Source organism: Ochotona princeps, chromosome 8, assembly GCF_030435755.1.
Source record: "Ochotona princeps isolate mOchPri1 chromosome 8, mOchPri1.hap1, whole genome shotgun sequence".
NCBI lineage: Eukaryota > Metazoa > Chordata > Mammalia > Lagomorpha > Ochotonidae > Ochotona > Ochotona princeps.
Genome location: NC_080839.1, coordinates 7,504,748 through 7,532,538, shown reverse-complemented (window position 1 = coordinate 7,532,538; position 27,791 = coordinate 7,504,748). Strand labels below are relative to the sequence as shown.

At 39.4% G+C, this 27,791-nt stretch overlaps 2 protein-coding genes across 2 annotated transcripts in view; both read left to right on the top strand.

The window, feature by feature from the left end:
- The window catches only part of IL18R1 (interleukin 18 receptor 1), a 36,481-nt gene extending 19,175 nt beyond the window's left edge, over positions 1–17,306 (top strand). Inside the window, exons 6-11 of the mRNA XM_058667467.1 lie at positions 2,408–2,470; positions 3,993–4,113; positions 6,494–6,633; positions 7,619–7,780; positions 12,529–12,687; positions 15,276–17,306. Coding sequence (XP_058523450.1) covers positions 2,408–2,470; positions 3,993–4,113; positions 6,494–6,633; positions 7,619–7,780; positions 12,529–12,687; positions 15,276–15,670 — 1,040 coding nt within the window. The 3' untranslated portion in view covers positions 15,671–17,306. The remainder of the gene's footprint in view (positions 1–2,407; positions 2,471–3,992; positions 4,114–6,493; positions 6,634–7,618; positions 7,781–12,528; positions 12,688–15,275) is intronic.
- A 7,087-nt stretch (positions 17,307–24,393) lies between these two features.
- IL18RAP (interleukin 18 receptor accessory protein) overlaps positions 24,394–27,791 on the top strand; it is a 28,465-nt gene continuing 25,067 nt past the window's right edge. Inside the window, exon 1 of the mRNA XM_058667464.1 lies at positions 24,394–24,636. The gene's annotated coding sequence lies outside the window, so the exon portion shown is untranslated. The remainder of the gene's footprint in view (positions 24,637–27,791) is intronic.

Here is a 27,791-nt window from a genome sequence, read left to right as displayed (position 1 = left end):
GAAGGCTTCAAAAGATGGCTCAAGTGACTGTGTCACTCACCCAATGTGGGAGACCAGGATGGAGTTTCTAGATTGTGACTCTGGCCTGGCCCAGAGCTGGCTGTAGTAGCCATTTGGGGAAGTGAACCAGCTGATGGACGATTCTCTCTCTCTCTCTCTCTCTCTCTCTCTCTCTCTCTCTCTCTCTCTCTCTCTCTCTCTCTCTCTCTTTCTATCCTTTGTGCTCCAGCTTTTTGTTGCTCTGCCTTGCAAATAAAACAAAAGTCTTAAAACAACATTTAGGCACTCACTGTTGACTATGCCTTCTTTGCTACATGTTTCCTTTGATATCAGTTATCCACTTATGTAACCATCTACTCACTTATTGGCTACTGAAACAAACTACCCTAAACTTAGGGTCCTTATACTTTTCAATGGTTTCACTAGTCCCGATGAAGGCTTCAGCAGAGTTGTGTTACTGCTGGAGGAAGATGGAGAGAATACACTGATTTGCCTTTTCCGCTCCATAGAAGCCACCTTTATGGCATGGCTCATTCTACTTCATCTTCAGTGCCAACAGCACAGCATCTTCACTTTCTCTCTCTCTCTCTCTCTCTCTCTCTCTCTCTCTCTCTCTCTCTCTCTCTCTCTCTCTCTCCCACTTCTCTTGGCTTCCATCATTACATCTTTTCTGTGACATTTCTGTGTCTCTCCTAGGAGAGAAATATGTAACTGCATTTGGAGCCCACTCAGACAATCCAGGATCATTTCTGATTCTGCAGACCCTCAATTTAACCACATCTATGAACTCATGGTTGATATATGTCCTTTTCTGCTGCTGCAGCAGACTGCAACTACAGACTGGGAATATTATAAATAATGGAAATGCATTTGGTTGATGCCTCTGGAGACCGGGACATTTAAGGTGCAGGTGCTGCACTGGAGAGAGCCTTCATGATGCTTCATCCATGGCAGAAGGATAAGTGAATATACTCCAGACACAGAGAAAAATTAGGCATTCCCCTCCCCTGCTTTTTTTTTTACTCAAGAGTTCTTTTCCATAATAACTAATCCACTCCTGAAATAACGACATTCATCAATTCGTGAAGGCAGAGCTGCCATAATCTAACCACTTCTTAAAACTCGTGATCTAACCACTTCTTAAAACTCCTCCCACTGATGCTGTTACAAAGATAGTTAAACTTCAACATGAGTATTGAAGAAGATGCTAATCTTTGCACCAGGTAACACGACATGAGAATTATGGAATTAGGATGTGGAAACTTTGGCAGGGGTAGGGGAGGGTTTTCTTTTTCTACTTCTGGATTCTAATCCAGAAATCCAATACATGAACATTCTTAAATTTTAAAATCCGTAATTTTATGTATAATTATATGGTCTAAATTCTTCAGCTTTGCATATCAATATGATGTAAATCTCTGGTCACTCCACTGTCATCTCTGCTTTTCAGTACATGAGCAATCCTTTCCTTCTTTGAAGAAGCAATGATGTCATTCCTTACTAAAGTATTACTTCCTCTGGGCCAAGGATGGTACTCAGGGCTTCAGTGAAATAATCATACCCCACTCTGACAACAGCTTTCTGAGGTTATGAGCTTGGATGAAAGAAATCACATAGTTCCTTACTACCTCAGATTACACCTCAGTAAAGTGGGACAGGCTGCTGGGTGATGACTAAGCATCACCAGGGGCTGTTTTGAGGGAGGATATTGTGGACGTTCTGATATTGTGGACTTCCTGATGGGAACAGAAGTCACTCAGGAACAGAAACAGAACTGGAAGTACAGGTGTAGACAGTCCAGCGAGGCACTCAGGTCAAAAGGGCCAAAACAAAAACCAACTAAGAGTTTCACGCTTGAGTTACGAAAGCACAACACAGAAGCCGTAAAGGCATGGCTGCTGCAGCTCCCCTGGAGGATGTGCTTCCAGACTGCCCAGGGTACCTGACATCACAGATGCTGCTACACTCTAAACACCAGCTGCTGCTGTTCACACGGCCTCAGCAGCCTCCATCTGATAGCTGGGACAGCTGCCGAGTAGCTAGGGGAAGGCTTCCCTACAAAGTGTGAACTGGCTGGACAGCAGAATAAACCGTAGCTCAGGTGAGACAGAGCATCATATTGTGAGATTTTATCAGGCTACACAGATTGGCATATGTGTAATATGCCAATTCCTACAGTGTAATATGTAGGAATTATTTGTCTTTGGCATTTCCCATTTAATATTTTTGGATCACAGTGGATCAGGATAAATGAAACTGCAGAAAGGTAAAGTTCAAATTTGCGAAAGGAAAGGGAATGCTCTATTGGAATATTTGTCACAGGAAATGAGTATATAATAACACATGTTTTCTTGAAAAAAGTTCAAGATAGTACTAATCCATTTTTCTTTTCTTTATTCACTTTTAGATCGTAATAATATAATTCCAGCTCTTCTTGGACCAAAGCTTAACTACGTTGAAGTGGAATTAGGTATATATTGACATTTGTGTTGTGCAGTTATCAATGGGAGCATTGTCAAATGCAGTTATCAGTGGGAGCAAGAGTCAATTTGATTCATTACTGATCAACATTACATACACTACACATCCCATATTTAGTGAAGAACATTAAAAACTGAAAGTTTATCATTGCCTTTGCTGTTGTCACTTTTGGATCAATCAAAATAAACAGTGTGTTCAAAACAGTAGAACCATCTGTGGCTTGCAGACCAGGTGTTGTCGCTGTTGCTGCCTTAATAGTCATTACTAAGAATGAAAATAGAGCAAAGCCATTATGGAGAGGTGGCTCAAAGCTATTGTGTTGTCTGAATACTGATTAATGGACTCACTGTTAGGCAATGGATCAATGGATTGAATTGACTGTACATCAACATGACCAATTGAGCAATTCTTTTCAGAAAGGAAAGGGAAGAGGAATTCCCATGGTAAGTATACTAAACTGAATATTGAACTAGGGTTTTGAAATTGTTATTGCACTAAATTCTTCAAACAGCTCCAAGGATTTTTGCTCTCTGTTATAGATTAAATATCCGAAGTGCAAAAGCGCCAAGACTTGTCAAAAGATATACTGTTTAAGAAAAAACAATAGTTTTGTGTTGAATCTCTCAAGTTCACATTTTTTAAATAAATCTGGAGTGATGGTACATCACACACTATCACACGCCCATCGCTGCTTGAATATTAGGTCATTTGTATTTGCGGTTTTCTTGCTTTTTAACTTTCACTGGTTTCTGCTCTCATCGCAATTGTTCATTTTATTCTACTCATATTGAGTGCCTCTTTCTTGTTTTCTGGTTTCCTGTTATGGACAGAGAATCAATTTCAACTATCCTCTCACATAGGATTATATTTTAAGGTCCAAATATCCCTCTAAGCAGTGCTTCAGCTATTTCCAACACGTGTTATTATACCATGTATAATATGCACATGGTATAAAGCATTCACTCGATTCTTTTAAAAATATACTGTTCTTCATTGGTTACAATTACCATCTTTTCATTGCTTTATTCAAATCCTTATTGACTTTCAAATAGTAACTCAAAGTGTTTTTCTAACAAATCTAGAATCACCTCTGGCTTTGTTTATGTATGTTCCTAGTGATAATTATCTTTCATTTTCTGTCCTTTTTGCGTGTATCTTCAGTTTTTATTCTTGATAACTTTTTTCTGATGTTTTCATTTTGTTTTTCTGGACGTTGAGTGAAAGCATTGGCTTGGTATTATCTGCCAAATGTATACTGAAAAGTTTTCATTGGCATCCCAAGTTTTAGTAATGGATTTAAAATGAGTGTTTAAAGAGAAATGTAATTGCTTTCTAATTCTCCCATATTATTGCCGTTATTTTTAAGTAAAAATGAGGCTTTCCTTTTTCTTTTTATAGGACGCAACACTATTTTTATATTAAGCTTACATATAATAATTATATTAATTTAAACCTTTTGGGAAATGTGCGTTTCTGTGAAGTCAGAACTGTTGTTATCAACCTTTACATAGGAAAAGATGTACAGCTCAACTGCTCTGCCCTGCTAAATGAAGATGGCTATATTTACTGGAACTTTCAGAGAGAGAATGGGCCAGACCCCAATGTACAAGAAGAGAATGGAATGAGGATTAGGTATGTCTATGTGAAATATGGTATATATCAGGATAGACTTTTCATAGCACATACAGATGATTGTCGTATCCTACATACTTGATACAATTTGTATGGGGTCTTGAGTCACTGGTGTGGGTTTTTGGATTATTTTAATTATAATTATAATTTATGTATTTTGTTAGCATAATTTCTATGGCTGATTTTGACTCACACAGTTTTGCCAAGATCTGAGCTAGAGAAAGAAGACCAATGAGGAGATGTATAAGGGTTCCCAGGTCATCTTTACAAAGCAGTTTCTGACCAGACAGGATCTGAGGGAAGAAAGGATTTTATTTCACATCTTAGAAAAAACAAATTACTTATCCATTTAAAAAAATTAAAATTTAAGATGTGAGGAGACAGAGCTCCCAGTATCTGACTTACTTGTGGAATGTTGTGCAATGACTGGGCTAGGGCCTACTGGGCTGAAACCAGGATCCGGGAAGACAAACTTGATCTGCTAGTGAGTGGCAGGAACCCAATTAGTTGTTTTCCAAGGTGCACATTGCTACTGGAAGCCTGAGGCGTGAACCAGGGTCTGGAACTGAGGCACTCTGACACACAAAATGGGTGATCTCACATGCATCTTAACCTTTAGACCAAATATCCATGCTAGTAGTTCTGATTTTTATAGATGTTGTAAGTCTGTTTTCCCAGTGACTAAAGTTCAAAGCGCATTTATACGCACATTTAAACAGCCTACATTCTTCCGTTAATGAAAGACGAGACTTCTTACAACAAAACTTATAAAACAGATGACCATACACACTTGCTGTTAGCCAAAAAATCATTTAAACCCTGAATGTCATTGGACTTCACTGTAATTGTCTATAATGACCCTAAAATACCCATTCATGATCTAGTAAATAGTGTACTGCCTTTGTTATATCACCTTAACACTTTTCTTCCTACTTTTTGCACATTTTTCAGTACATCCTTTATCACTATTGTACTAGAAGCTCCCAATTCTTGCAGACACTTGGCTATAAACCCTTTACACTGCTCGATGTGGCTCCTTGGGAAGAAGTAAGCAAGTGATGAATTGTCCAGTGTATTCCATCTCAATAGCAGTTTTCCATCAGAGTTTTCAATTTCCCTTCTAGGGATCTGTTAATAATCTTTTGAGGATAGAAGACAAACTCACAAAAATATTTACTTAAATGTTTATTTACCTACAGAGAGAGAGAAAGAGAGGGAGTGAACCCATTCTCTAGCTTACTCTTCAAATGCCCACAGCTGATGGTGGCTGGCTGGAAATGAAGCCAGAAGCCTTGAGCTCAATACAGTCTCCTATGTCAGAAGTTTCAGAAATGAATTGACACTATAGAGTGGCATATCTTTGTAGTTGGGTACATGAGGTTGATACATCATCAATTCTGTTTCTCAGTAGCTTTTATGTCTTCTGGATTTTCATTTGTAGGTTTTGGTTGGTGTTTTTAGATAGATATCTCTAATTTCTGTGTCTGATGTGTGAACAAATTATATTCTAAAATATATTTGAGACTCTGAGGGCTTCAGTGGGGGTTTCACGTAGAAGCCTGTTGTTAGAGATGTAAGCAGGCCAGCAGGGACCACAGATGGCTGTGCGATTGCCACAGCCTCTCAGTCTGTCACTGGTAAGGTAAGGGGATACCGTGAGCATTGCTTCCTGGAAAAAACTGGGTGGCTCCAATTGTTAGAGAGGAGAGGTCAGTGTTACTGGTTCTATCAAGTCCGTTTCTGATCCTTCTGAACAGCTTACCTGATACATCTCATGTGTTGGAGTTTCCTGAGTGTAATGTTTTCTTTTTAAGGCTTAATAAAATGAAAGTGTTGCTTTAGAATTCCATGCGCAAATTCCATGTGAATCTGTATCTATACTAAATTATTTACAGCTTTGTCACAATTAATGAGGACAGCATTGTGGGAAGAACTCCAAATACTGAGGAGGGCAATGCAAAAATTAAAGAGAGGACAGCACTGTAACATAGGCACTCAAGTGTAAGAATGAACTAGTCACACCATCATGTACGTGTGTGCCTGTGTGTGTTTAACTTAACTTTTAAAGTGAATGCAACTTTAAAGAAACAGGGAGTTTCTTGCATGTTTAGCCTAGCAGCATAATTCCTCAGTCATTTAAATCCTTGTTGTTGATAGCTCTGTGCCCCAGTAGTCTTATAGGGCTGATTCTCTCCATTCTCTTGTTTCATGGAGAGGTCTGAGCTTCTGTGAAGCCCTCACTTTGAAAATGCCCACCAGAAAGGGAAGATCTGATGCATTCAACATGTCGAAGGCCATAGAGTATCTGAATGCGTGACATGCTCTCTTGTGAGTACCTTTGCTGAACACAGTCTTCTGCTGAACTGTTCATCTCTTCCAGGACTCCAGAAGGCAAATGGTTTGCTTCAAAAATATTGAGAATTAAGAATGTCAATGAAAACAATCTAAATTTCTCATACAATTGCACGGCGACCAATGAAGCAGACACAGACACCCAGAGATACATTTTGTTGGAAAAAAGTATGCAAGTTTTGTTTTCAAGCAATTGTGGAAAGTTTGAATGTCCCTGCTGTGGGTTCCTATGAATTAATTGATTTCTTTTCTCCTTTTGGCTCAGGGATTTCCCCTTCCCTGCTCCCCATCATTCCCACCCCACTGTTGCTTTTCCTCATATTATTACAAGAGTATAGTTATTCATCAAATGTCACAAATCATCTATCTACATGTATCTTGACATTGTAGGCATAGACAGTGGCAGAAAGTTCAGCATCCTATTATCAAGATATATTTAACAGTTTCATTGGGAATCCATCTTTTATCAGGAGTAGAGATGCATACTGCATTGTATCTTCTCGTTACAGTACGCTAGTTTCCCTAGATGAATATATTTATATACATGATTATCTAGATGTCTAATGATTTTGTATTTTGCATGAAAGTTGCCTTATACTGGAGAATCTCTTCTGTTGTTCTCCCAAACAGTAACTGTTTCAGTGAAGCAGGGACTCTAAGGTCCCCATTTTACAGATGAAGAGTACCAGAGGGTAGAAATATCCCTGATTTTTTTTTCCTTAATACAAAATAAACAAGGTAACTGCCTGCAAACCCAGACGGTTCCAGTCCAGTGCTCCTCTCAAATCCAATATGCTCAGCCCAATAGCTGGAACTGAGAGCTTTCAACACTGTGTACTTCATCCTGCTATCTTGCCTCCCTGAGAAACTTGGTTTCTTGCAGGCGCTGATGGAACACAGTGCAGTGTTTTTAACGTGGGGCTTAGAGTGTCTCTGGGCACAAGTTTATCCTTTTAAAATTTGGATGGAAAAGTCATTACTCTAAAATAAAGGTAGGAAAGTGGAATAGATTTGTCAAAAGGGGGAAGTAGTTGGAATCACAGCAGGATTAGTGTGAAGGAGCGTCACTGACAACCATGACAACCATTGCACCATGCCGGAAGCCACTAGGACCATTTGTCTGATTAACTACCTGTTTTTTTCTCTTTTCTAGCACACGGAACTGATCTCCCAGGCCATGTCTTCACTGGGGGGATGATCATAGCTGTTTTACTCTCTGTGGTAGTCATGTGCCTTGTGATCTTGGGAATCATTTATAGAGTGGACTTAGTTTTGTTTTATAGACGTTTCATGGGAAGAGATGAAACGTTAACAGGTAATGGTTACCGAAATGCTAGGACTTCTTATTTTATGCTCTTGTTAAGAAACACACTTGGAAATCCTTAATTTTCCTCTAAGTTTGATCACACAAAAGCTGCTGACCTAAGCTGAAGGGAAGATTTTCAATGCAAGAATAGCTTCATGTGTCGCATCCATTGTGAACATTGCTTATGCAACCTCTGCCTGAGTTTACCTATGTTGATGTTGAAAGTTATTGCCTACCTGTTTCATGTTTGTCTTATCCTCCCACATGCCTATGGGATAGTTGAGCCCAGTGACTGTCTATGTGATTGTCCTTGTGTGTACAAAATCTTAGTATTATATATACTAAGTGTGTATATATAATGCATACAATCAATAAAGTCCATCCAAATTGTGTTGAATTGATGGTGGCTCACTATTTTGGAGTATCTGGAAGAACCCTAAGCCGGAAGTTAAATGACCTAGACCCTGCCCTCTTAGAATATCCTGCTGACTAAATGCCTCAGTTTCCCTAAATTTGAACATGATCAGACGTCCTCAAGTTTCGAGACAATTACTGAATAAACAAATCTGATCCTTTGCTCTTGCTTTTGTTTTTCTGGGCTCAGTGTGTGTGTGTGTATATTCATGTGTATATGTGGTGGCGGGTAGCAGAACAAGCATCTCCTGGTACAAAGCTCAAATGTCTAGGAAATTGTGGAGTAGGAGGCCACCTTCCTAGCCTTGTCTCACATCTGGGATTCCCATTGTACTAGTTGTTGATAGCTCATCTTCTGCCCAAAATAAATCAGAATCCTAGGCACTCATCATTTTTTAAAGTTTTTTTTTTTAAATCTTGGCTTTTTATGCACACGACTTTCAACTTTACTGTATTTTAGGTGCCTTATAAAGATCTTCCTCATTTTTCTAGGGTTTAACTTTTCATTTGTGTGAAAGGGCCACTGTTTCTTTTGTCTTTTCCATGGGTGCTTTGTTTATTTCCAGTATCTTGTTATTGTAGAAATGCTATGGTTTATAGTTGTTATACATTAATTGTTTCATGTATGTGTGTAGCATATGTGTGTGTCATGTATCTCCAAAGTAGAATTTCTAGAAATATCAGGAGTACATGCAGCCATTAGCTCAGTAGATGCTGTTCATTTTCCCTCCTCACTACCTACTGCCTTCAAAGGATGAGGGTAAATTTCATTAGTGTATCTTTCCCTACCAACTTTTGGATACTTGCCAGACCAATAAGCGAAAGTTGTAGTTTTAATTTCACTCCTCTTTTACTTTTTGTGTAAGGACAGGGGAAACTTTTTGCTTCCTTAAGATTTGCTTGAATTTCTTTTTGAAATATACTCCTTTATGCCATTCCCCTTTATTGCACTGGATTTATGATTTTAAAAGTTTTTTGTTGCTTAGTCATTCTAGGGTCTATTGATATTTTAGGGAGGGAGGGTGAATATATTATCTAAGATATGAAGTACAAATGTTCCCAGGTTGTACTTGTCTTACAGTCTCACTCCTAGTGCCTTGCTATGTGAAAGACTTTTAAGAATTATACTCAAATGTATCTCGGGTGGTTTCTGGATTTGGGATCCTATCTACTTACAAAGGCTGTTTTATCATCTAGTTGTAAAAAAATTGTAAATTAGAAACTCTGATTTTTTTGCAGATTTGCTTTTATTGTCATGAACAACTTTAATCCAATAATATAAAATTAACAAATCTAACAAATCTAACAAATTCAGCTCTGAGTGTATGCTTGTATGAAGCTTCAATGGAGAGCAATGCTATACAGACTGGGATATCTAACTAAATTTTTTTTCTGAAAAATCCCAGAATTTATATATTTTTAAATACCAGAATTTATCTTTTTTTAAAAAAAATTATTTATTTTCATTGGAAAGGCAGATCAGATTTGTGGAGAAACAGGAGAGGTAGAGAAAAAGATCTTTCATCTGCTGGTTCACTCCATAACTAGCCTCAATGGGTGGAGCTGAGCCAGGATCTTCTTCGGGGTCTTCCACATGGGTGCAGGGCCACAAGGCTTTGGACCATCTTTAACTGCTTTCCCAGGGAGCTGGATGGGAGGTGGAGCATCTGGGACATGAACTGGCATACTTCTGTGGTCCTGGTGCTTGCAGAGTGAGGGTTTAGCTATTGAGCCGCTATGCTGGGCCTGACCAGCATTTATCTCAAAATGGACACTGACTACTCCTTTTCTTTCAGAGTTACAGATGATTTTTGCAGCTCAATTTCCCAGTTCTCAGTAGGGCAGTATGCAGACATTGAAAGGCACGCTCTAAATGATTTCTGTCAAAAGTGTGACGCATGAACAGACGCAGGACCCTAAAAAGGGCAGGAGAGATGCTATAAATACAAAACTGAACACTTCAACAGCAATTTGACATTGCTGTAATTTCCAAGACTGTGTTCAGTTTTGCTTTGCAAAAGATTGGAAATGAAATAACAAAAATGTAAAATATTGAATTTAATTAATTTAAGTCAATTGAATTAAAAGTGTTCTGCAGTCACCATACATAGTGGCAGCATTGGTCTGACTTTTTGTCGTCCCAAATACAATGATATTACTTATACATAACCAGAAAAATAATTATCACTTGATTTCAAATTCCATATCTGGGAAATGTTGTTTTGTCAATTATCAAAGCCACTAAATCTTGGATTATCTGGTTTTAAAATAACTTGTGATTAGAAGTTTTAGAAATTTTAAAAATTAGAAATTTTAAAAATGATCAGATAACTGGTGCCCTGGGTTAAATTGTCTCTTGGGATTCCTACATTGTTGCAGGAGTGCTACTTGTAGTGGCTGATTCATTACCCATCTAGCTTCCAGATCTGCAATAAGGCAGATGGTGGTCCAGGTGCTTGGCTCCCTGCCACCCACAGGAGGGATTCAGATGGAGTTTCTGGCTTCAGCCTAGCCTAGTCCTGATTGTTGTAGGCAGCTGGAGAGTGAACCAACAGAAAATTTCTCTTCTTTGTCATCTTGTTTCTCTGTAAATCTACCTTTTAAACAAGTAAATCTAAAAAAACAAAACAACAACAACAACAAAAAACCCACAAAATAAAAAAAAACAAAACCCAAAACAAACAAGCAAACAAAAAAAATTATAGAAAGTAACTCGTTGTTGAAAAATCAATTTTCGTGCATAACAGCAAGGCTATTTCATATATAAACTGTGTTTGAATTGTTTTATCCATTTGTTGCAATCACCTCTATGTTAACTATAAGAAAATACATCTTTCTAAAAAGTTTATCTATTTATCATATATTTTGGTGTCTGTTTGCAACACAGTCACAATGGCAAAACAGATTGAAGCATTACCTTTTACTTACCTGGTAAATAGCTATTTTTCACAGAAATGTAACAGCTTTATCCAGGGAAACTATTTACAGATTGAATCAATACTTGGTTTTACTTTTTGTTGAATCTCATTATTTCATAAGCCATCGCCCATTTTTTTTTTAACAGAATGTCCTCTGTCTTGCAAACAATTCAGAAGTGTTGTTGCTACACTGAATCATTAGCTTCTGACCTGAGTTACTCAGCCAGAGGCTGTAGGTGCAACTGAGGAAGCCTTATCCTAAAGTGTGTTCTTGGGAGCCTGTATGCTATTGAGCAGGTTGAGATTGGCATTTGGTTATAACCGACATGGCAAGCACAGAGGGAATAGATTTTGAACGGTTTCACGACACTTGATATTACTACAGGATCCGTCTAGCCTTCAACACAGTTGCAAATCTGTCAAGCCCAATCATGTACTCAGGCAAAAATCTAACCTCTTTGCCATCTGACCAGTCACCACAGGATAAAGAGACAACGCTGCCTAAACATGTCCTTGCTCTCCTGTAGAACCCAGTTGTTCATAGTATCACTTCTATTATTCAGAACCTGACAAAAACTTGCTTGTTTGAGAAAGCATTGTGTAACTCGTCATCCTCCAGCTGAATTATTTTGTTTGCTTGTTTTCTTACTTTTGCTTGTGTTTTGCGCTTTCATCTGTCAGTGTGATGCTCCTTCTCTCAGGTTGTTGTGCTTACTGCTTTTTCTCCTCAGATATTTTCAGTGGAACTAGAGGAGATAGAATTGTGTCTTTTTAATTACCCAGGAAAATGATCTTTATTTTTGTAACGTATTTCCTCCTGAGTGTGTTCCAATAGCCATTTGGATTATGCTAAATTATTTGGAATTAAATTGAAGGAGTGGTGATCAGCAAAAATCTCCTTATAAAAATAATAATAGTAATATCCTATGAGATTTAAGAGTATCACAGCAGGGGTTCCAATAGCATGGAAGTATTGATCATCTCGATCCAATAGCATGGAAGTATTGATCATCTCGATTCTCTAGTTTTGTTTCTACCTTCACTTGTCAGGAGGTTCTTTTTCAGGGTAGTAATGATGTGGCAGAACCGAGTGAAACAAGGTAGGGTTTGCTTCCCACCCCTGAAGTGGGGACACACGTGTACTTCTTCAGCTCGAATTTTCTTTAAATTATATGGCTACCTGCTCGATTCCTTGTATGTACTTTCGTCTGCAAGGCTAAACTGTGAGTCTTAACATCTTTTCAAGTACATGATTAAAAAGACGTTTGGCTAAAGTTGGTTGTTTGGTTAGCACCCTGGGCTTGACCGTACTGTTCCTGCCTTTTCTTTTTAAATAATGTATGCTCACTTACTAGAGCATTCACTGATATTGCTGCTTGAACATTTATTTACATACCAAATGAAAGAATCAACCTTATCTCCTAGATGGGAAAACGTATGATGCTTTTGTATCTTACCTAAAAGAAAGTCGACCCGAGGATGGAGAAGAACATATGTTTGCTGTGGAGGTTTTGCCCAGGGTGTTGGAGAAACATTTTGGGTATAAGTTATGCATATTCGAAAGGGATGTCATGCCTGGAGGAGGTAAGAAAGGGAATGCTAGATGGGGCACTAGGGGAGGTATTTTTCTTTAAGCTGAGGAATTGGTTGTCCATACAAATGTCTCTCCCTTATTCTTCAAAACATACAAATGGACAAGGTCCTTGAAACAGCAAACAGGTAAGTCAAGCAAAATCAGTAGTAAGAAGACACACTTAAAAGTGTGCTTGGAATAATCTCTCTTCTTGGACTCTATTAATTCTGCTTCAGGGTTCACTGAAGCTTTGGGGAAAGGAGAAGCTATTTCTATTCCAGGACCAGCTGCAGTGGTGTGAAATGACCACAGTAAGCAGAGTAGCATTGTAGACATACTATCTGCTGTTCATACTAAAAATACAGGATAATTCCTACTGGAAAATATTTGTTCTTTAATGTGTTAATATAGGTCAGAAAGTTAAGTCGAAAGTGGGAGAATCGGGGGCTGATGTTGTGACATAATTGAGCTGCTACCCACTTCCTATACAGAATGCTAGTTCAAGTCCAGGACATTGCACTTCCAACCCAACTCCCCACTAATGCTCCTTGAAAGCAGCAGCAGAAGGCTCAAGTTCTTGAACCTCTGACACGCACATGTGAAAGTTGAACAGAATTAGAGATGCCTGGCTTCAGCTTGGTCTATTTCTGGCTGTTGTGGTCATTTTGAGATAGAACTGGTAGATGAAAGATCTGGTTCTCTCTCTCCTGGCTGACTCCTCCACCCCAATTAGGCCTTTCAAATAAATAATTTCAAAGAAAAAGAAGAGAGTCCAGCGCGATAGCGTAGTGGTTAACGTCCTCGCCTTGTATGCGCTGGGATCCCATATGGGCATTGGTTCTAAACCCAGCGACCCCGCTTCCCAACCAGCTCCCTGCTTGTGGCCTGGGAAAGCAGTCAAGGATGGCTCAAAGCCTTGGGACTTTGCACCTGCATGGGAGACCTGGACGAGCTCCTGGCTCCAGGCTTCGGATTGGCTCAGCTCCAGCTGCTGTGGCCGCTTGGGGAGTGAACCATTGGATGGAATATGTTCCTCTCTGTCTCTCCTCCTCTCTGTATATCTGCCTTTCCAATAAAAAAATAAATAAAATCTTCCAAAAAAGAAAAAGAAGAAAATTAACAATTCCTTCCAAACTGTACCTATGTAATTCAGTAGTTTCTATTAATACTTACAAATGTATATGAATACCCATGATACACATATTGAAACAAAGTACAGGTGTAATCAAATTTAATAAAATATAATCATGTTTTAATGTTTTCTCTGATATCTTCCAGGGAAACATTGAAATCTTGATTTAAGCTAAATTTTGGACACTGATATTAATGAAAAATACAAATGTCTTCATTATTACACCATTTGATCATTTATATTTACTAAATTTCATTCCTATGTCAATTTCTGAAGCAATAAATAACAAGTAGTTCTTTTGCCTCCTATATTGTTATTTAGAAAGCTTTTCCCTTTGACTCTATATCATGTTAAGTGTTTTCCCCTTATTTTGTAGAACTAGTTTTGAAAATAGATCTCTTTGTAGTTACTACATAGCATTAAGAGTCTGTTTGATCGTAGTTATGTTGGCTGGTAGCTACACCTGTGAAGGGTCTAGAATAGGGGCTGGGGAGCCATCATATTGGCTGCAACACAGCGATAGGCATTGGCTGCTCTTCAGCAACAGCAGCGAAGTTGAGCCGTTGTGGCAAAGAGAGTGTGGCCTTCAAGGTTAAACTATTTTATATCTGGCATTTTTTTAAAGATTTATTTTTATCTTCATTACAAAGTCAGATATACAGAGAGGAGGAGAGACAGAGAGGAAGATCTTCCATCCAATGGTTCACTCCCCAAGTGACCGCAACAGCCGGTGCTGAGCCGATCCAAAGCCAAGACCCAGGAGCTCTTCCAGGTCTCCCACGCGGGTGCAGGGTCCCAATGCTTTGGGCCGTCCTTGACTGCTTTCCCAGGCCACAAGCAGGGAGCTGGTTGGGAAGTGGAGCTGCTGGGATTAGAACCGATGCCCATATGGGATCCCAGAGCGTTCAAGGCGAGGACTTTAGCTGCTAGGCCACGCCTCCGGGCCCTATATCTGGCATTTTGAAGGAAAAAATTTGGCAGTAATGTCTGGCTTAATTTTACCTGTGTTATTCTCTATGTCCTGATTTGAATGTGATTTTCTATGCAAATGGAGTGCAGGGTTTTATATTGGTTAAGACAGCATAATCCATTTGGGTTTGGGTTCTGGTGTTGTTGGTTACTAGTTGTGCAAGCCTGGGCAAGTTCTTTAGCCATTCTGTGCTTGACCTTCCTTCCTTGTCTGCCTAATAGGGGTGCTCACAGGGTCATCATGACGATTAAGTCGGTTAAAAAGTATTTAAGAGAGCATATAACATAGTAGATGCTAAGATCATAATTACTGTTATATGGAAAGTTATCCTTAAAAGGCATATAAAATTGAGACTAAATAAGTTATCTTGAAGAGAAACTTAGCAGTGTAGGTTAGAGTTAAATAATATGAAATAGGATATTTTACATAGTGATTTCTTTCTCATGGCTTGCCTTTCAATTCTCTTAAACTAATATGACACATCTTGGATTTTTCAGCTGTTGTTGATGAAATCCACTCGTTGATTCAAAAAAGCCGAAGAATAATCATCGTCTTAAGTAAAAGGTATATGTCTGATGCAGTCAGATATGAACTTGAAAGTGGACTCCATGAAGCTTTGGTGGAAAGGAAAATTAAGATAATTCTCATTGAATTTACACCAATTAGTGACTTCACATTCTTGCCTCAATCACTGAAGCTTTTGAAATCTCACAGAGTTCTGAAGTGGAAGGCTGAGAAATCCCTTTCTTATAACTCAAGGTTCTGGAAAAATCTTCTTTATTTAATGCCTGCAAAAGCATTCAAGCCAGCTGAAGGTGAATCGGAAATCTTGCCTATTTTTTCAACCACAGAAAAGCTACATGGGGAATTGAGTGTGTCAGCCTATTTATAACAAAGACCATTGTCCAAAATATTTAACTTTGTGGAAATATAAACATTTTGAAGAGGACACTTGTTGTTAAGTTGTCAGAGATTGGACTGTAAGTGGTAATCTTTGGTCACGGTCTTCCCCGAGGACTCTAAAATTCAAGCGAAAGATTGTTCTTTCTTTCACTTCCACGTTAGGGTGCTGTTGTTCATAGTTGATCCTGTATATAATACAAACGTGAAGCTGTGAGTGATGCAAAATAATGTATACCTTATGAAGAGCTCACCTCTTCAAGAGTTTTCAACGCTAAAGATAGTTTGGAAGTAAAGGATGTTACATGCATGGAGAAGCATTTCCTTGAACCTGAAGAGGGTACAGTAACTGCAATGCTGCCTTTATTCCATAGCAAGAACCCAAACGTCTTGAAGTCTGCAGGGTATGGGGTGGACAGAGCTACACCTGCAGGGCTCTATGCCAATTAAAAGTGTTGGGCAGGAGGGCAAAGCAGGCAGGGCCTGGGCCTTGGGTCCATTCATGCTTCCCACAGTCACTGGGCACTGTAGTTCCTGGAATTGTGGTAAAGTTCTGCATCAGGCTGGCTTGTTTATTATTTAGACTCACTTACCAGGATTGTGAATCCTTTTCTGTCAGGGGCTGTTTGTATATTTATAACATCCATAGGCCATAAAATGGTCAAGTTAAAATCAGCCTATTACAGATTAATTGAATTAAGAGTCTACCTACAGTTGCCTTCACAGGGCCAGAGCAAATGGCTTAGTAGCCTTTTTATGGCCCACATGCCCAAAGTTCCCAATCCTAATTTAACTACCGCTTCATGCTTCATAAGAGATATATATTTTAGCTTTTTACCATTAATCATCTAAGAAATATTTGTTTACTAGATCTAAATGTTTATATTCAGGATGGGCATTAGATCTTATTTTCTGTGGTGGCTGAGAAGGTGGATGGAACAGCCCATCCAGAACTCTAATCCAGAGTTTGCTCATTTTTGGGGGGATCTATGGATCTGTATCTAGCTTCTTTGTGCCTCGGTGTGTATCTCGGCTGTAAGATGATACAATTACCTCTCAAGGGTGCTAGATGAATACACACAACCAAGGTGCTTACAGTACAGTTCTTCCTAGAGACTTAACAATCCAGAAGGAGTGTAGTACTAGTACTGTTATTATTATTGCTGTTAAATGTCACATAGATCAGTTGTTCAGCACTGAACTAATGGAAGCAGAAAGGAAGGAGTCTGCCTGGTGTCGAAAACAGCCGTAAGGACATTCGCCTGTGTAGAGGAACATTCAGGAGAAGCTGTGGATCTACCAGGATATTAATCCACTGGATATCTGTAACATCCAACAGGAGAAGATAGATGAGAGTCTCTCAGAATGTTTGCAGCAAGTGGAATCAAACAATATGGATATTTTGGTATAAGATAGTTTTGCATTCCCATGCACCTAGGGGTCTTCCAAAAGTTCACAGGAAATATGTATTATTCAAAACTGTACATGGATTGCACATTTTCTCACCCAAATAAATGTGTCTTTTAATTCTGTGTTTCTGCAAACTTTTACATTTCTGGGCATGTCCTTTCTCTAAAGGGCCACAGCATTTTAAGCCTCTCTAATGGTCTCAGAAGCAAAGGTTGTCCATGAAATCAAAGAGTGATTAATTTCAGCCTGAAAGAGAAACAAGGCGTTTGTATATGTGCAAAACCATCAGCACGAGAGGCTGGTTTGAAAACATATGCACAAGTATGAATGTTCCAGAAAAGCTTTTAAACTTTTTAACAATGACTTTAAAACAGATGTAATAGATACTGTTGGAAATCAAAGAAAAATGAGATTGACAGGGCAATGGTCTAGTGGCTAAATTTTTGCCTGCAAAAATTGGGATGCGATACGGGCATCAGTTTGTGTCCTGGCTCTTCTACTTCCATTCCAGCTCCCTGCTTGTGGCCTGGGAAAGCAGTGGGGGAATGATTCAAAGCCTTAAGAGCCTGTAGCCACATGGCAGACCCTGAACAAGCTCCTGCCTCCGGGATTTGAATTGGCTCAGCTCAGATCTAGTCGTTGTGGCCACTTGGGGAGTGAACCAGTGGACAGAAGATCTTTCTATCTGTATCTCCTCCTCTCTGTAGACCTGACTTTCCAATAAAAGTAAACAAAAATAATTTTTGGTACATAATTAAAATTTTTAATGCTGTTTACATGGTTGATCAGGGTGGGAAGGGTCGAGGATTAGGGGAAAGTGAGTGAGACCCTGTTTCCACATTTTCTTTTTCTTCCTCCTGTATCTTGGGAGAGACGAGAGATAAGGGGAGAAGCCACACTAAGCCCCACAACCACCCCAATATCAGGGGATAGGGAATGACCACCCTGTGTTATCACAGAATCCCTGATGTGGAGCATGCTCTGAGGGTTCTGCTTAAGTAGTCTCTATAGTTCTGAAATGCTGTGGTTCTTGTGGATCCAAGGATGAGGAAATGCTTCCAAGGCCCATTGCCTGACATAGCCCACCTGCCGGTCTCTATTCACCCAGATATTTGCTGTCAATGCTTGGCTGGGGTAGTTGACCAATTTGTTCTGCCCTCCTTCCTTCCATATGTGGTAGCATATGTCCTCTGCAGGCCCTAATGGACAGCCATACTCCCCAAGCGCATTTGGGCATGCCATTCACTGCTCCATCTTAACCACTGAGGAGGCCAAGTTCTGATACATGCACTTCATGGTCAGGCCACAGATCCTGCAATTCTCCCCATGGTTGAGTCTAGTGATTCAGTTGGGGGGATCTCCAAACAAACCCCATGTGAGGTGATCCCAGACCTGACTCTTGTGTGTGCTTGCCAGTGTGCATTCCGGCTCTGTCCATCACCCACATTAGCCTACACATATACTTTGAAAAATACTAATTATAATAATAACAATAATAATAAATAAGACTTTCAGTGTAAGAAAGTTATTTAATTTTGTAGAACTTAAAGTTTGGCTGGCTAGAAAAGGTAAAATTTAGCAATTTACATTTTATATATGAAAATAGACAACCCACAGACATTTTATTGCTATAATCATTATCTATCTGAGATTTTGCGTTTCTCTTTATTATGCTTGCTTTTATAGTATATTAAGTGTATTTCATATCAAATAGGTTAAATGTATGCATTACATTTGTTTCTTTAGGTTTTAAAATACATTGAGATCAATTAATGAACATTTGATCTTCTGTCTTCTTAACTGTATCTTGACATTTTTTCACTTGCCTTGGGATTCCTACATTTCCCCCCCAAAAAACGCAGTGAACAATTTCTATCTGAAAATTTGCTCTACAGCACATACATTAATGAAAAGATCTCAATCAAAACTCAGGTGAGATATATTACCTAGGTTAGAATTGTTACTATTAAAAGGAAAAAATATATATTGTATAAAGATACAGAAAAACAGCAAGTCTTACACACTCTTGGTGGAAACAAAGTAGCACAGTTATTATGGAAAACAGTACCGGAGTTCGTCAAGAAACTAGAACTAGAATACCATAGAACCAAACAATCCCACTGCTGGGTATATACTCTAAGGAACTGAATTTAACACAATGAGAAGACATTTGCACTCTTGTGTTTATTGCAGCACCATTCACAATAGCTGAGATTCAGAATCAGCCTAAGTGTCCATCAGTGTCTAGATAGAGAAAATGTGGCCACAAAAACCATCAAATCATGTTATTTGCAACAACACGAATGAACCAATAGGTCATTACCTTAAGTCAGATAAATACAAAGGTGTTATGACTTCACTCACAAATGGAATCTAAAATGGTTGCTTTCATAGAGATTGTGAATAGAAAAATTGGTTACCAGAGACTGGAGATTGGAGGAATGAGTACTGGAAAAGGTTAACCAGTTGGTATAGTGCTGTGAGACATAAACAGAATATTCTACGGTGTTCCAATGTGAATAGAATTAACAATAATGTGCAAGGACATCTTTTTCATGACTTCAAATGCGCAAACTATGGAGTTCATTTTAGAGAGTGAAAACACATAAATATAACATATGAAGAGATACCCTGCATCTCTCATGTCCTAGGTGAACTTTCTAGAGATAAATCTCAAAGCAGAGGAGATGTTATGACCCACATATTCCATCACATATTTCAAACCCAGGAACATAAGACATGGTAAGTCCAAGGACTTGAGCATAGAAGCATAGGCAATTACATTATCAGTCTGGGACAGCTGTCTCTTCAGAATGTGGCTATTGGGAAGTGAAGCTGGCAGGGAGTATGTTAGAAGTTCGAAATGTTTTTTTGGGGTTGGGGAGCAGCTTACACTGAGTAAACACAGGGCAGGTCTTGCAGAGCAAACAGGCTACCGAGGTGTGGCTCAGAGGAGGCATAAAAGAGAGAGAGATCTTTAGGATTCCTTCTAAGGCATTCCAGTCCAAGTAGAGAGTAAAATAAGCATTCAAGTTCTGTGGAGGATAAAAGTATGCGCCTGGCTGGAGCATGTCCCTATAGCATCTGTGGAGATCCAGGGAACATGTGCTTCCAACAGGTACAGGTATGCAGCCGTGTTGATCCTCAATATTAGGATGGGTGGGTTTGCCAGGACTCAGAGCAAGTTGGTGAGATTTGTCACTTCAAACCCTACAGAGAAATAACTTGTTACCACCCAGAAATACTGCTCCGTGGGAGGAATCCATAGTCAGAAGCCAGTTTACTGAGTAGAAGCTGTTTTAAGAGGTGAGGGTCCACATGATGGATGATCTTTAAAGCATGGCCAAGCCACAGGGCTAAAGGAAATGGCATGTGTGAACACTGTGGACAGTGCATAGAGCCCTTCCTGTCCCACCTGCATACCACACTGATAGTGATTGTCATCTGGTCTGTGAGCCTTGAGGTCAACAGCTATGTTTGTGTGTGAGGCTTCTGAAGCAAAAATCTGTCTGTCACACACTCATGAGAGACAAACACAGAGAGAACACAGTCCATGTACTGTTTTTCCCTTAGGATTGTTACAACTTGGTGTATATGCCCAGTAGTTATTGGTGGCTATGTTAACTGAGGTTTGTAGAAAATGCCTTCTATTCAAAACTGTGCACAGGTTTCTTGCACCAAAATAAACTTATCTTTTAAACCTGCCTTCCAGAAATGTTAATAGAGTACCACAGGACATTTTCACATGTGTTTTGGGTGTGTTGGGGTCCCCCAAAACCACAAAAACTCAGAGATGGAAAACTGTGGAAAGTGTGAGCTGAACCCAGACCGCACCCCTTCACCTCACCACTTGAAAGCGCTATGAGTACCATGTCCAGAAATGCACTGTATTTGTTCATTTTGTATGTTGAGGTCCTCACCTAGCATCTTACTTCATAAAGCCAAACACCTCTGAAGAGGCCAGGCTTTAGATGCATTCAACATAATGCCCTGTAGCTACTCTAAGCAGACATGTCATTCAAATGCCATCCAAGATGGGCTGCCATCCTCCTCAAGCTGGTGTCTTAGGTACTCTCCAAGTGGCCATCATAAGGTGAGAGAGAGGGAGAAGTGGCAGCAGACAGAAGCTAAAAAGCAAATGCCTTAAAGTCCGCCTGGTGAGATTTGTCTCTGGTTACTTGCTCATGGAATCTGCTAAAATCCATTATGATCCTGGATATGATTATAAAGGAATTGGGTTATACCCCCTAAAAGCTAAAAGGACCCAGCCTAGTCTTTAAAACACACCTGCAAAACTATCGTTCTCCATTTGGAAGTGAAAAAAAATAACTGTCTAAAAGGATTTTTGATAGGGAATGAATAAATACATGAATTATTTGAAAAATGTGCTGCAAAAGGATAACCTTAATACCTTCACGAATTCTCTTACATAATATGTGGTTGGACCAAGCTGAGGCTAGGAGCCAGCCTTCCATGCGGGTACACGGGTCAGTCTACGCTGCTCTCCCACATCCACTAGCAGGGAGCTGGATCAGAAGCAGAGCTATTTTCTCCACTCTATTTTTTGAAAAAAAAAAAAAAAGCTAAATTTGTTTTCTGGAATCATAATTTTGAGTTTTGCATTTTGAAATTTTAGGCTTTAGGGATTTTGCTCTTTCAGAATTTCAACATTCATGATTATAGTATTTAAGGCTGTATCTTTTGATATTGCAGCAAAACACATAAAATCCTAAAGGCATATCCATCTATGTTTTAATATGAAACATGTCTCTATCCATTTGCTGCTCATGGGCAAAGGTAGATATTATCTATTGCATTTCTCCCTGTATTGTCATCCCCATAACACACTCCTGGAATTACTCTCTCATTGCACATTGTGTCATTTCTTATTCTTTAATCCAGGTGCATAATGCGTCATTGTGTGACTTTTACCATAGTTAATTTAACTAGTCTCAAATCTTTCCAGGCTTTTCCACTTAGAAATTATGCAATGAAGGGTTATCTTACATACGTTTTAAATACATTTATACACATTTTCACTATTTTTTTTTTTTTTTAGCGATACTTCTGAAATAGACTTCTGGATGCAAGATATTTCCAGGTTAGAGGGTAATTGCCAGATTTTCCTCAAACATTTTACTAAGTTGTTTTCTGATCAGCGGTTTTGAGAGATGTTACTCTCTTTCATCTCTGCTTTTGTGTTGTCTTCAAGAGTTAGAGATAATAGATTATGATTTAAGTTGTATGTTTCCCAGTTGGTGATTTTTCCCAGTTGGCCTATTTTATTTGTGGTACTTACATATGTTAGGTTGTAGAGATCAAGTAATTCTTTAAATGTGCATAAAGTATTTATATGGACTCACTTTCTCTTTAAATCTTTTATTGGTTTGGAATTTTCCAGTGTGTGGCTCAAGAAATGGATCTATTGTATTATTTTTCGTGTGGCCATCTGCTTACCACTGCACGACTTTTCTTTTTCTACAGATTTATCTAGCTATTTTGAAGGCAGACTTTCAAGAGAGAGATAATGAGAGACAGGCAAGAGAGAAGATGAAAAGATCTTCCATCTACTGGTTCATGTCCCAGATGGTTGGGCCAGTCTGAAACCAGAGGGCAGAAGCATCCACATGGATGCAGAGGTCAGGAAGCTTGGCCAGCATCTGTGCTTTCACAGGTGCATTATCAGGGAGCTGAATCGAAAGTGGAGCAGCTGGACTCAAACTGGTGCCCATATGGGATGCTGGTACTTCAGCTCATGGCTTTATCTGCCATGTCAGTATTGCCAGCCTCAAACACTACTTTTTAAAAACCTTATTTTATCTACTTAGTGTGGATGCTCCTTTTAACTTCTACTTAATCTTCATAATGCATCAGTTCTATTTCTCTGCTTTCTTTTCTGTTTTGTTGGCCAACTTCCCATTCATGTGGTAACATTTCACCATGTTACTTATAGAGATTTCATAATGTGTTTAATTATTGTATAGTGATTTTGTCAATGGTCTCTTCTCAAAGTTCCCATTTAGGGTAATTTTCTGTCTCTTTTTGTAAGTTGTCTTTTTCATATGAAGTTATAAGTAGCATGTTTATGTCCAGACAAAATCTGGCAAACCCACTTTAACTGCCATCTGCCTAAATAAGGTTAGACTCTTTTTTAAGTCGGGTATGAAGATCGCTGAAACTTCATATAAGGAAAACGCCCACATCCCAGTTCACTGGGATCCAGTTGTAAAAGTTTCTGAGTACCACTCCTGAGCAGCACTGAGTTTAGTCTTGTTCTTCCAACCTAGCCATATCTCTGTTGAATCCGATGGATATGCTGCCTTTATGAGAGGAATTCAAAAAGTAAATTTAGCATTAATTTGTATTTTACAGTACTCTCTATCTATGGGCAGGCCTAAGGTTTTGATAGGCTCAGTTATATTAATCTTATCTTTGTTAGGGTTTTTAAATCTCAAGGGAGAATCTTATCTATGCTTAGCAGAGCTGCTTTCTAGATAAATGCTCCAGACCAGTGTGATCTCAGATATTTTAAACATTGAGTCATTGTGTCTTCTGTGTCAAAGGAGAGAGGAGCAGCTAATGAGAGCTGCAAGCTTTGGCTTAGTAAGTAGGCATGGGACTGATATTTGGGGCCTTGTATAAACCTCCACTTGGGTCGCGTGAGTTTCATATGAAAGCATCTGCTTTGAATTTCAGTTTTGCTTCTAGTTCCAGGTTCTTGCTGGTATTGCCTGGAAGGGTGAAGCAGTTGAGATGGTGCCATCCACAGGGATTACTGGGCTGAGTCCTTAGTTAGCCCTCAGCTTCAGTCCAACCTCGATTGGGCTGTTGCTGTCATCTAGGGAATGAGCTATCAAATGGAAGAGTTCTCTCTATCTGCCTTTCAAATAAAATTAAAATGGAATTGAAATAAGGCAGATGCATATCAACCTCAGTGAATTTAGACTTTCTTTCCTTCGTTGCATTGAAAAGATATTATTGAAAATATTGGACATTAAAAAGACTATCTTTTAGAAAATAAAAAAAGTTGGGCTTCAACTTTTATTTTAGAGGTTGCCAGTTTGGAGGTTAGTTTTACAAGAAGAAAAAAAAAAATAACCACAATCAAAAACTGAATTGGGTGCTAATATTCTTTACAGGAAATCCCTGTAGAGGAAACAGGTTTACTTACTCTTTCAAATAAATCCAACCACAAGCCTTTGCTAATCAAGAAGGTTGGTCAGAGAAGAATTCAGATACTTCATCTACTAGCCATTTCCTTGTCTAGTAGGTCATTTGATTTTTTCCCTGTATATGATTGGGTATCTCACAATATTAATGAGATTTCTTTATCCCTAGAGGTTTAATTTATGCCTCCTAAACTGTGTGAATGAAGTGGTGATCATAACTGCTCTAGGATCTTTCTGGCTAGGAAGAAACAGAATAGGACTCTTTGAAAATGAATCTTTTCTCACATGCCGTTCTTCAGATATAAGTTCAGCAGTCACTGGAAAAAAAGAACTTGAACTTCCTTCCTCCTTCTTTGCATCTTAAGAACAGGAAATAAAGGTAAGAAACAGTTTATTACTTCACACTGGATTTCCTAACCACGTCATTTGAGAAATGAGCTTGTATAATTTAAAAAATGAATTATTACCAAAATCATTGGTTATGAAATATTTTGGTTAGCGCATATGCTAATTAGCAGCACAGCCTATCCATATGTGCAGACTCTTCATTTGAAAAGAAATGTTGTTACAAAGCAACTCTATCTAAAGTGCACGGAGAGTTCACAGGATATTTGAGGGCAGATGAATTAAAGATGTTTACCTGTTGCAAATGCTTGGCTTGACTGGACTTTAATATCTGTGAGAGTAGGAGCCTTGTACTTTATTTTACATTTTTTCCCTACAAAATGGGGAATAAAAATACAATGGACCATCTGAAATTTGTAATACTATTAGTCAAATTACTTGCTGTTAGTGTTAAACCAATAGAACCTACAGATACTTGTATTTTAAGTCTGCCTCCAAATGAGAGTACTCCCTTCAGATGTCCTTGTTGACACCTGTTTTCTCTGACATTGTTGTCTCTCAGAACAATCTTTGCCAGTGAAAATTTCAGCTCATTATCTCCCCCAAGGATAGCTGAAGGCATTGTCATTAGTAACTGGTGGGAAAAATCTTCATCACTAATGGAAGAGGAAAAAAAAAAGCTTTTAAAAACACATCTTGAAAATGTTTGGGGGGGATATCCTATAGATTGTGAAAGTCATAATTTGTGCTCTTATTTCCACGTGTGATAGCCTCATCTTCATGGCGAAGAGGAAACCAGAAGCTCCGAGATGCTCTGCTTCTGCATACCCATCTCTCTTGTCATACTGACCAGATAGGTGCTTGTCCCTAACAATAGAGCCTCCTGTTCTAAGCACACAAGCCTTGGCTGTCCTTCTATAAAAGAAGAAGCATAGCACCCATCTTCCAAAGCATGACCAGCAAGCAAACAGGTGATTTATTCAGTCAAATTGTCACTGTATTCCCAGGAGCAGTTCGCAGCTTGATTGAGCTGAAGTTGCCTGGTGCTTAACGGATGATACACTCTGCACTTGGGTGATTCCTCAGGATTCAGTGAAGGGCTTTGGTGGTGGTGGTGGTGGAGGAAGAGGCATCAATGGCCATTAGAATGTCTCTTTTTTTCTTTATTACAATGTATTACGTGACACAGTTTTATAGGTACTGGGATTCCCCCCCATCCAAACCCTCTCCCTCCATGGTGCATTCCTCCACCTTGCTGCATTGCCACAGTTCAAGTTCAGTTGAGATTCTTTCATTGCAAGCATACACCAAGCATAAAGTCCATTAGAATGTCTTAAAAGGTAGATTCTGACAAGGAAGCCACATGAGATGTAAGCCCCATGGATGGGATCTCCCAAGTGAGCTGCTGCTGTGTTGTTCAGTGGCTGGTGACACTGTTCAGATCCTGGAACCCCTTGTTAGCTCGCCTGATTAAGCTCTGTTCTTGTCCCTGTGGAAGGCTTCCCAAAGATATCTCCTGGATCACATAGACTGATCTGCTGCTGGTTTATAAAGAAGATTCTAGTGTTCTCTCTTAAGGACAGATCTGATTTAATAAGACCTTGGGGGAAGCCCGTGAAGATGCATTGTAACTTGTTTTTCAGTTCATTTGTATAGTCAAGACAATATGAGAAACACTGTGCCTAAACAAAGTTGCATCTCGGGAGCAGCCCCAGGGGGCCTGAGGTTGGAGATAAGCAGGAGGCAGCGCACCAGGCAGAGTACCTAGCTTTTGGGGAGGGGTGGGGAGAATCCCAGTACCTATGAAACTGTGTCACATAATACAATGTAATTAATGAATTTAAAATAAAATTTAAAAAAAAAAAAAAAAAAGATTGGGCTGGAATTCACAAGCAATGTACAGTGTTATCCATCAATGTTAGGTCCAGGCTGCTCACCACTTGAACCATTACGTGAGAGAAAGGAGTTGTTGCAAAGGAGTAGAAGGGGTAAGCTAAATTTTTTAGTCCCAGATATGCTCCTTTAAAAGAAAACTTTTAAAAGGAACAGAAAGGCTAGATAAGAGGAGTCAAAAATAAGGGGCCTAGTGCAGTGGCCTAGCACCTAAGTCCTCACCTTGAACACACCAGGATCCCATGTGGGCACCAGTACTAATCCCAGCAGTCCCACCTCCCATCCAGCTCCCTGCTTGTGGCCTGGGAAAGCAGTCAAGGACAGCCCGAAGCCTTGGGACCCTGCACACCCATGTGGGAGACCTGGAGGAAGCTCCTGGGTCCTGGTTTCAGATCAGCTCAGTTCTGACCATTGCGATCACTTGGAGAGTGATCTTTCTCTCTGTCTCTCCTCTCCTCTGTATATTTGACTTGCCAATAAAAATAAATAAATCTTTAAAAAAAAATAAGGGAGCAACGGAAAAGTTTAGCTACATGTTGGCCTCCAGTCACATTGTAAGTTGTCCATTGAATTGAACACTGTGATTAGTTTCACACTCATTGGTTAACCTTTGTTCACTAGAATGTGAAAAGAAAGACGCACTCAGTATGGTTACACTAAATTTTGTGGTACTGACTTGCTACCTGCTTGGGCATTCAGATCGCAGTATAGTAGAACTAAGACAATCTTACCAATCATATAGTCCTACCAGCAACCTTCCCTGCTTAAATCCCCAAAAGTGAAATACCTTCGCTGTGAGGTAGAATTATTATTGAACTAACTCAAAAAACTGCTTTTGCATGTACAAAAGACAAAATCGAAAGTGGCAAAATCTACGTGACGTACCTAGAGTCCTCAGGAAGAAAATTCTGACAATCGATTGCTGTGTATTTGTTCTGCTTCCTTCTTCCTTCTGAAATAACCTTTTCCCAGGGATCCTCACCAACAAATTGATTGCTTACTTAAGCATCAGCAGTGTCCCCAGGTCAGGAGACATGACTTCTCAAATAGGATCCCTGGCCTTCAGGAGCTCCCTGTCTAATGGAAGACGCAGGCACACGGACCCATTGCTGGCTTCCCTGTCACTGCAGACCCATCCTGGTTGCTGCCCCCCCAAGCTCCCAACAGCTGCTTTGGGAGTTCTCCAGTTGGATTCTGCAGATGTTTTTGTTAGAAAATACTTTAATATCAACAGTTCACTTACAGTAATTAAACTCAGCCCCTCTTCCTACATCTGAAGATGTTAGAGTTGTGGTG